Below are 10569 nucleotides of genomic sequence, written 5' to 3' on the forward strand. Positions count from 1 at the left end.
GATTAGTTCGTGAAAAGAAAGAAAATCGAGAAGAAGCTTTTTTTGTGTCTCTCTCTATACCTCTGTCTCTAATAACCAGTATGCGTATGAATTTTTGGTCTGCTGTGCGTGTGGGATTCTCTTCTTTTCAGTGAGTATCTTGAGTGTGTATTGTGAATAGGTGGGAATCTGGTGCTTGTAGAGAAAATAGTGGTGTGTGCTTATTATGTTTGGTGTGTGTATGTTGCAACAACAACAACAACAACAACAAACCCAGTGTATTCTCACATAGTGAGGTCTGGGGAGGGTAAGATGTACGCAGTCCATACCTCTACCTCTAAAGAAGTAGAAAGACTGTTTCCGACAGACCCCCGGCTCGAGACACGGAATACTAAACAAATTCATAGTAAAGCATGGAACAAGATGACATAACTTAAATACGATACCCACAAGTAATAGTAAACAGAGAAAAGTAAACAGATTCGTAATAAAGCATGAAACAAGGTATCATAACAAGAATAATACCCCCACCAAGTAATTTCCTACCCTAGCGACCCAAACTGACTCTAGCCTTCTGCCCTAATTCGCGTCCTCCAGATCTTCTTATCTAGGGTCATGTCCTCAGTGAGTTGTAACTGCTCCATGTCCCGCCTAATCACCTCTCTTCAATACTTCTTCGGCCTACCCCTACCCCTCCTAAAACCATCCAAAGCTAGCTTCTCACACCTACGAACCGGGGCATCCATGCCCCTCCTCATCACGTGTTCGAACCATCTCAATCGGACTTCCCGCATCTTAATCTCCACTGGAGTCACACCAAACTTCTCCCTGATAGTTTCATTCTGAACTCTATCTCCCCTAGTCAGCCCACACATCCAACGCAACATCCGCATTTCCGCCACCTCAATTTTTTGAATGTGGGAGTTCTTAACTGGCCAACACTCCGCTTCATACAAAATGTGTATCTGATGAAGATGATGATATGGAGTGATATCTTCCAGGGGAAAAAAAAATTATGACGTGAGGTGTATGTATTTCCAAGAAATGGAAAAGAAACGTGATGGGGGGGTCATGTGAGGTAGGGGTAAGGATAAAGTTTGTTAGGATAAGGTTAGAGATTTAATTTGTTAGAGATTTTGTTAAGGGTTGTTATTTTTGTATTTTTGTGGGATATAATTATACGGATGAGGATACGTAGTAATATGGAGGTAAAATGAAAATGCTATCGGGGAGGGACAAAATTAGTTGTCTACAAATAAAATATGTTAATTTTAAAAATATATACATTCATCTCAATAAGCCATAAAATCCTTGGCATCTTCTACTTGAGGTTGAAGCATATGATTAAAGGAGATGTTATATTTTATGTGATTAACTTAAATATCTAGTAGATGAATAAAAATACACACTTTAAAAAAAAAAATTGAATTTAGAGTGCCTAATTCAAATACTTTATTAGGAGTGGATGTGTTCAATTAGAACATACTTAATTAAAGTGTCTAAATGAAATATTCAGTATAAGGAGCTCATTATGCATTTAGCCTCTGGTTTATAAATTTCAAATTAATTTAAGTTGTGCCTATACATGTGATTGGATTTAATTGTTATAATTGAATTTTAACTACTTACAATAGCACAATCGTCTTATTTAAAACATTCAGGGCCAAAATTGGCCATATCGCCTTATGTTGATTGCGTTTTACCTGAACAATCACGCGATTAGAATATTTTTAATCTACATGACTAGTTAAAAAACACAAATCCATCACACTTTGAATACTTCAGGACAAATATGTACAATTGTGTGTCTTTTTGAGATATACCAAGAGACAATTTCACATAATATCAGATCAAATGAAATAATACATATTACTATATACCTCAATAAAAAGCCAACTATTATCAGGTGGCCGTGACACTTCAACTCACAGCATATTTAAATGAACTTAATGACATACAAGTTATATTCATTGATATAATTGATCACCATCATCTCTTTGCTTCAACATATAATTATGTTGTAATAATTCAGTACTATTGAGTTGAGGTGGAAGATTTAGGATTTCGATAAATGGCGTATATAACCAGTTGCACCGCTCCCAGAAACCATCCCGTTCCATTTGGTACCTATTGTGAAAATATTGCATTATATTATAATTAATTACCACTAGTAATTAAACTTAATCAGGACAAAAATAATATGATTTGACATATAGAAAGTCCCTCTATTTTAATCTGTGCGTAAATTAAGGGTAGTCCAAGGATAATGCTAGTAAAATGTTTGCTTAGGCTCCCAAAATTTTAAGAAATTTTGACGCCTTAAAAAAATAATAGTAAATTTTATGATTTCAACTTTACTTGAAATAATAATAAATATTGGGAAATACATTTATAAAATTATCTTAAAAAGATATAGAAAGAAAGAGCTATCTAATTTTTATCAGAAATATTTTAAAATTTTGAATTAAACAACTCAAACTTAATATTAATAATCAATGTTTTAACAACAACATCCAAGTTAATTAATATATTACAAACAAGTGGCGAACATCTTGTTAACTAGAATGAATCTTTATTTTATTAATAATCATATTATATGTGAAGTTAAAAGTTATGTATCTTTTAAAAATATTACACCAAAAACAATCAATATACAACAACAAAGAAAACAACTATAAATTATTCTAATATTATTTTTATATGTAGATTTATATATTTAAGGTCTCTGGTTTAAGTTTAACTTTAGGCCGCTAATTTTATTAAGACGATCCTGATATAAATGATTAATGAGACTAGCATATCAAAATAACTACTAAGCCATCTTATAATAAATTCAATTTAATTTGTAGGTGGCCGAAAAGAAAAATATTACTGTATTACTTAAGTATACCGAATGTCAAATGGATTAGTATATTGTTTCATTTAATTCACAGCTTTTCGAATTATATGAATAGATTAATGCACGATGACATAAATTAATTATTTTTTAGGTTCTTTACATTAATTACTTCGCGCACAATGCGAAATTATCTTGCATCAACACAAGGACCTGTCGCATTAAGCGTCTAAGCTTTTTTTCCTTAAATTTAATTGTCATTTCTTCCTCTAAATTCAATAAACAAGCCAAAATCTCTCTTGTAAACACACCTGATTTCATTCAATAATAGTGTATTTTTCTCTCAAAATTCATAAAATAATCTCATATGAAAATTCTGACTACCAACAGCTCCGAAATATTGATTTTAGGCTAGGTGGACCTTTGGTTCGAATCCAAGACATCCGAACTCATTTTGATGAGGATTTTGCAAAATATATTGGTAAAACATTGTGAGGTTTCTAAACTTGGGATGAACTCATTTTGACCATCAGCTAATCATTGTTCATTTTAGTCATTTAAATTAAGCTCTTGCTGTGTTATTTGAGCATTTTTTTAACAGTCAGCTAAAATTACAAAGAGAGTGTAATACACATGATATAATGAGAAATTAAAAGAGGACATGTGGTATTTGAGTGTAAAATAATAATTTTAAAATAAATTATAAGAAACAGTAAAGAAAAACTAATCTTCAGCCTAAAAACACAAATAAAAATACATAGTACTATTTTTAAAACACCACCACTTCTACCCACCCCTCTATCCTTTCTCTCCACTTTTCGCGCGACTGTCTTAATTTTTATTTATTTTTTATATAAATTTCATTGAATTTCGATTCTTTGTCTTTGTTGTAAGTTTGATTTTCTTTTAATTTTAAATTATATATTCCTTCTCAAAAGTTGTTATTGGTCAAGTTAAAGGATGGTAAAATTGATCGTCACACCATGAATTTTTGGAGGTCGTGTGACAAATTTTGTTATCACCATTTTGATTAATTTAATTGCTCTTCCTAGATTTTCTTTTATTGTTGTAAAGATTTTATCCAATAAATATGGAGGGTTTAAAGAAGGATTTAGGGAGAAGAAGAATTTGGAAGAGTATTTTTTGAGTAGCACTTTTACGAAAAAATTCTAACGGGAATGATAAAAAAAAAATCTCTTTATCTTTTAATGTTTCAAGTTGGGTTTTTTCATATTTTCATAAAGTTCTTCAAAATTAGTTTGTGATATTTTTTTTTCTCTTCCATATTTTTATAAGTTTTCTAAAATTATTCATGGTGGTTTAGTGGACAGTGGTGAAAGGCAGAGTAGATGGAAGGAGAAAGAGTAAAGAAGAAGGAAAAAAGATAATTTAAAAAATATTGTTCACACGCTTTATGGTGAGTGCAGCACCAACAATGTGTCACGTCAGCAAAAGATGTCAAAATAACTTAAAGAAGATACTAATTTAGGGAGAAATTTTACTTTGGGCCTCACACGCCATGACATACTTGTGTGAGGCTCTCAAAGTTGGACATTTGGACGAGTAGGTCAAAATAAAAAATTATGTCAAAGTTTAAAACCTCACAATGTGTTTGGCCAAATATATATCATCAGATTTTTCTACTAAAAGAGATGATAGAGTATTGATAACAGAAATCTTACCCCAATAAACCAGTCACGAAGAAGTACTGGGTACAAAGTCCAAGCGCCACCATTTAAGAAAAGGAAAAACGATAGATAAAATGGCATAAACTCTACACTCTTGGTTGTCACCACTGTTTTCTGCAAAAACACAAGTCATCCAAGAAAAGAGTACAAATGAAATAAGATGCTCCATATATGTTCCAAAACTTAATTATATCCTAACTTAAATCATAACATTCAAATTCTTAATACGTCTATACTTGGTAAAGAACGTACATACTTTAGGTGTAACACATATTGCTTAATGTTTATGATGCTTAACAAAATTAGAAGAATTATTTTGCTGGAAGAGGCAAATTACCATAACACCTAAAGGGGAGCCATACATGATGATGTTTAGACCTGCGGTGAGGAAACCAATAGCTTTAATTCTCATTTTACCATATAAGAGAAACTGCACCAGCAATAGAATTGTTGCTAAAGTGGCCACATTCAGAACCCCAACTAGGATGGCAGTCTTATTCTGTGGATAAAAAATTTCGAAATATTAGTTTGTATGTACACTATACAGTAGAGTCGTTACGAATATTATTTCTGATGACTTGTAATTAGAAAATTTAAAGGCACACTGGTGATGAAAGTGACATGACCATGAAGTACTAGTAATATTTTGCAACAAATGAGTCTGTTGTAGTTCGCGCTCTTTTACTTTCTTTCCTTTTTATCTTAATTAAATTTCTCTATGACGGAATTAGAGTGTAGGAAGCGGATTCGATGGCATAGCACCCAATAATTTTGATCCAAAATTTGTATTCATTTAGAACACAATAATTTAGAAGCACTAAATTTTTAAGCTCATACTTCGAAATTCTGACTCTTCCCATGATCAAATAACTCAGCTTCCTAAGTACACTAGTCTGTAATAAGTAAGACTACTCACTCTCATTTTTGGATGAGCAAATAGGAGGAACAGGACAATGTAGACAATCTCAACTACGACTCCGAAGCCACTAATAGTGGCGACAAGGTAACTCCCTGGCTTAATAATTCCATGGTAAGTCCACAAAGATGAATTAAGCAATGTACAAATGTATGGAAGGCTATCAAAATCCTCTGTTGATCTATTCTTTACTATTCTTTTGAATGTCCCTCTGCACAAACATATTTCCCAAAATAAAAGTTCATTACAAAAGGGATCAAAGCAATAAACATAAATAATTAACAACTTTAACTAAATAATACTCATAACGTACACCGGGGAAAGAAACACAAGACCTGAAATGATGTTGCCTATCAATAAAAGAAGAAGAACAATTCAGCAACAAAATAATTCTTTACAACAACATACCCATACCCGGTGAAATCCACAAGTGAGGGTAAAGTGTACACAGACCTTACCATTGGTTCTTTCTTGACAAAAAATAAACCTCAAAGTGCTACGAAAAAATTGAGATGAAATAGTATACCTATGACTCCAATGATGAAAGAAAGATTTTCCATGTTGGCCCTTCCTGAAGAGGAGCACCAAAGACAAATCTGTGTGTGTGAGTAAGAGAGAATGGTACTATTACAAGTGTTTTTTTCCTGACTATGAATTGGCTAGTTGACTTAGATTTTGCACCAATTGAAAGTCCAGATATTTCTCAGTTGTTTAATCAACGCGGGGAGTTTTCTAATCATTTAATAATACATAATGAGTAAAATTTTCATTATTTATAGTTTTGGTGATTGATACAAATATTGGTAAGTGTGAATGAAGCGACACAGTTAGAAGCCACGACAAGGCATGTTACTTCTTATTAGTTGGACATGAACCACGCGATTAGAATGCATTTCCAATTTTAATTAGTACTCTATTTCTTTGAAAAAGCCAGTATAACCGAATTCACATTGAAAATTAATTAATTTAACTAATATACTTTAAATCAAGTCAAATAAATTGAAATAGATAGTGTATATATATGCTACATCTTTAAGGCACCGTAGAAATGAGATCATAAAAAGTGATTATTTTACTAACATGTTGACCATGAGGTCACGGGTTCAAGCCTTGAAAACAGCCTCTAGCAGAAATGCAAGGTAAGACTACGTATAATACACCCTTGTGGTGGGGCTCTTCCCCGACCCTGCGCATAGTGGGAATTGTAGTGCACTGAGCTGCCATTTTTTTTATTTTATTAACAATTGTTACAGTTATCCTGAAAAATAACATTTCAATGACGACTATAATTGGATAGTTATGAACACACACATGATATACGTCTTTTTTGTGAAAAACAATATTTATGTTGGTCAACTAGAAGTTACCATTATAGACGAAGTTGAAGCTGAAGCATATCATTGTTGACATTAGGACTATTATATAATTATGTATTTCTAGTAGGGGGGACAAAGAACTATTTGTAGCTATATATACCCGTTTTAATAGATGAATAAAAACAACCGTATATAACCTAAATTTCTACATGGTATCAGAGAAACCTAGTAGATTGCCGTAGATTGCCGTTTTTTTCCAGTTTTTCCAAGATGGGAGATTCTACGCCTTCTCCTAGCAGCACTATCAAACCCACGAACTCAACCGTAACAAACCCTACCTCAATTATAGTTCAACAAGACAACTCACCTTTTTTAACGGGAGTTATCCTTGACGAAACGAATTTCTCACTATGGTCTCTATTGATGGAGATGCGCATCGGAGCTCGAAACAAGGTTGACTACCTTACTAGCGAGACAAAGAAATCCAAACAAACTGACTCGAATTATGCAATATGGATTATGAAGAATCATAAGGTAAAGAACTGGTTGATTGACTCGATGAGTCCCACCCTAATGCAACGGTTTATCAGACTTTCAACGGCGAAGGAAATGTGGGAAGATGTTGCCAAAACATTCTATGATGGTTCGGATGAGAATCGATTGTTTGAACTTAATCAAAAATCCTTCACCACTATGCAGAATGGAAGGCCCCTGTTTACGTACTATAATGAATTGGTTGAAATTTTTTAGGAAATTGATCACCGAACAAATATGCAGGATGAATCGGTTCAGGGTATTCTTCAGATGCGCTCTATGATGGCAAGACTGCGAGTTCACATATTTCTCAATGGACTTGATGAGGAATTTGATCAAGTTCGTGGAGAGATTCTACAAAAGGACCCAAAGCTTGATCTTGAAAGTACATATGTTTATGTCAGAAGAGAAACTCAACAGAGATAGACTATGGGAAGTATTCGGCTGATTCATGAGAGTTCTGCCATGGCTGTCCATCGTAGCAGTCCTGTTAAAGGTCAAACTAATCAGCCATCATGTAAGCCTAATAATCTTACTTGTAGCCATTGTGGTGAATCAGGACACTCAAAACAACGATGCTAAGAGATCATTGGCTATTCGAATTGGTAGGATTTCTTGAAGAAACCACGCCAAGTCATTCCAAACAGAGCTGCAACCATAACTACATCAGGAATTAGTCAGCCAAACAATGATGGTAAAATAGAACCTCGTATTAATATGACACAGTCAGGTATTACCAGTAATAACAATGTTAATATTACTGCACCTTCTACGAGTAGTACTTGGATTATTGATAGTGGAGCATCTGATCACATTGACCAAGGACCGAAACAAATTACAATCATTAAAACCATCTTCTCAACCCTTTATTTCTATTGCTAATGGAGGTACTTCTCCGGTTATAGGAGAAGGACCAGTTGTCATAACAGATTCTTTAAAACTTGACACAGTTTTAGTTGTACCTTCTCTTGATCATAATCTTCTATCAGTTAGCCAATTACCTCCTCTCTCAATTGTACTGTAACCTATTGGCCCTTTTTTTATATCTTTCAGGACATTCTGACTCGGGGGAATCTTGGTTATGGTGTTAAGTAAGGAAATCTCTATTTTTTGGAATTGACTAAAGGTAGAGAGAAGAAATTCAGTCATGCATTCCGCACACATGGGTTGAGAAGGCACGCGACCATATATGGTTATGGCATAGGAGGCTCGGACATATCTTATTTGGTTATCTTCAGAAACTCAAACCAGATTTATTTTTAGGTTTAGATAGCTCAGTTTTTCATTGTGACATTTGTGAATTAGGGAAAAATCATCGTGTTTCATGTTTATCAAGTTCGAATAAATGTTCTGAGCCTTTTGCTATTATACATTCTGATATTTGGGGCCCTGCAAAAGTTGAATCTCTATCTCAAGCTCGTTATTTTATTACTTTCATAGATGAATGTACTAGAATGACATGGATATCATTACTTTAGAAGAAAAGTGGTGCGTATATTGTGTTCAAAGATTTTTATACTATGGTACATAATCAATATCAACGATAGATTCGTGTTTGGCAATCTGACAATGCAATGGAATTTATGCAATGGTGTACGTCATCAAACATCTTGCACATACACACTACAATAAAATGGTCTAGCAGAAAGAAAGACAGACATATTATGGAGATTGTTCATGCATCTCTCTTTGGCATGAATATGTCAAACATTTATTGGGGGGAAGCGGTTAAGTTTGCGGCTTATCTTATTAATTGGGTTCCTTCTTGAGTCATTAATTTTGAGACTCCGCAGCAAAAGCTCCATTCTCTTCGTTCTCTTCCACATCTGCCGAACTTAGAGCCAAGGGTGTTTGGTTGCACGATTTACACTCACATTCCTAAAGCTCTGCGAGGAAAGTTAGATCCATGTGCAAGACGGTATGTGTTTGTTGACTATTCAGAATTTCAGAAAGGATACAAGTGTTATGACCTACAAAATAAAAAATTATATGTTACTCTTGATGCATCTTTCCGTGAGTCAGAACCTTATTATGAAGGCGCAATAACACCCTCATCTCTTCCGGGGGAGAGTGACAGAGAAAATACTAGAATGCATGTAGCTTTAGGGGGAGAAACAAAGTTCCTGGAAGTAAAAGCTTACGAGGAAAGATTAAATGCATGTACTGGTATCTTGGAACAAGATGTAGTCTCACACGAAGACAACGAAGGAACCAAGAAAGAAGGAAATAAAATTTGCGAAGCCACAATTGAAGAAAATGAAGAGATTATTCCAGAAAGAACAACAACCATGCCATTAACCAATGAGTCCTCTCAGAATGTTCTACATGATCATATACCTCAGGTAAATCTGTCTAATGATCCTTATCTTCCTCCTTCCCGTTGTCTATCAAGAAAAAATAAGGGTGTACCAAGAATAAAATATGAACTTGATCTTAGTGCCAATTCGAAGTATCCCATTAGTAACTATACCTCCACCAAAAGATTATCAACATCATATGCTCTAACTGTTAATCAATTATCCAAAGTGTCTATTCCTAGTGGTGTGCAACAAGCATTAGCAGAATCACAATGAAGGAAGGCAATGAACGAAGAAATGGAGGCCATGCAGAAAAATCAAACTTGAGAACTAGTCTCACTACCTAAAGAAAAGAGGACCGTCGGGTGTAAATGGGTGTATTCTGTAAAGCTTAAAGCAGATGGAAGTATTGATAGGTATAAGGCGAGGTAGGTAGCAAAAGGATACACACAAAAGTATGGAGTGGACTATCAGGAAACATTTGCACCAGTGGCTAAACTTAATAATATTTGTATCCTCATATCAGTTGTAACAAATAGAGATTGACCGTTGCGACAATTTGACGTAAAAAATGCATTCTTAAATAGTGACTTAGAGGAAAAAGTTTATATGGAACTACCACTCGGAACTATGTAGGAGCACACTTGCAGAAAAAGGTATGCAGATTAAGAAAGACATTATACGGCTTAAAACAATCACTACGGGCATGGTTTGGACTTCTCTCACGTCTGCAATGACATCAGTGGGTTATAAACAAAGTAACTCTGATCATACTCTCTTTATAAAACACAACAAATGGAAGGTAATTGCTTTCATTGTGTATGTTGATGATATGGTCCTAACAGCAAATGATTCTGATGAAATGGATCAACTTCAGAAGTTCTTGGTATTAAAATTTGAAATGAAAGACCTAGGACAATTGCGATATTTCCTAGGCATTGAAGTATCAAGGCCTAGACAGGGAATTTCCCTTTCTTAAAGAAAATAAGTACTAGACTTGTTG

At 34.2% G+C, this 10569-nt stretch overlaps 1 protein-coding gene across 1 annotated transcript; it reads right to left on the minus strand.

The window, feature by feature from the left end:
* Window positions 1-1728: 1728 nt before the first annotated feature.
* Window positions 1729-6136, minus strand: LOC107879821 (bidirectional sugar transporter SWEET17-like). The gene is made up of 4 exons (XM_047394718.1): window positions 5946-6136; window positions 4841-5002; window positions 4498-4617; window positions 1729-2106 (listed from the first exon to the last, which is right to left on the minus strand). Exons 2-4 carry the CDS (start codon window positions 4913-4915, stop codon window positions 2014-2016), a joined length of 288 nt encoding a protein of 95 aa, XP_047250674.1. The 5' UTR covers window positions 4916-5002; window positions 5946-6136; the 3' UTR covers window positions 1729-2013.
* Between the last annotated feature and the right edge of the window lie 4433 nt (window positions 6137-10569).

This window comes from Capsicum annuum, chromosome 8 (genome assembly GCF_002878395.1).
Source record: "Capsicum annuum cultivar UCD-10X-F1 chromosome 8, UCD10Xv1.1, whole genome shotgun sequence".
In the NCBI taxonomy this organism is placed as follows: Eukaryota; Viridiplantae; Streptophyta; class Magnoliopsida; order Solanales; family Solanaceae; genus Capsicum; species Capsicum annuum.

What these genes read in the sequence shown, in the direction of transcription:
- LOC107879821 (XM_047394718.1), bottom strand. Translation starts at nt 4,915, where the DNA reads ATGAGAATTAAAGCTATTGGTTTCCTCACCGCAGGTCTAAACATCATC. An exon ending in GCTCCCCTTTAGGTGTTATG is followed by an intron (nt 4,618 to 4,840) that starts GTAATTTGCCTC and finishes GTGTTTTTGCAG; the next exon opens with AAAACAGTGGTGACAACCAA. An exon ending in TTCGTGACTGGTTTATTGGG is followed by an intron (nt 2,107 to 4,497) that starts GTAAGATTTCTG and finishes TTTTCACAATAG; the next exon opens with GTACCAAATGGAACGGGATG.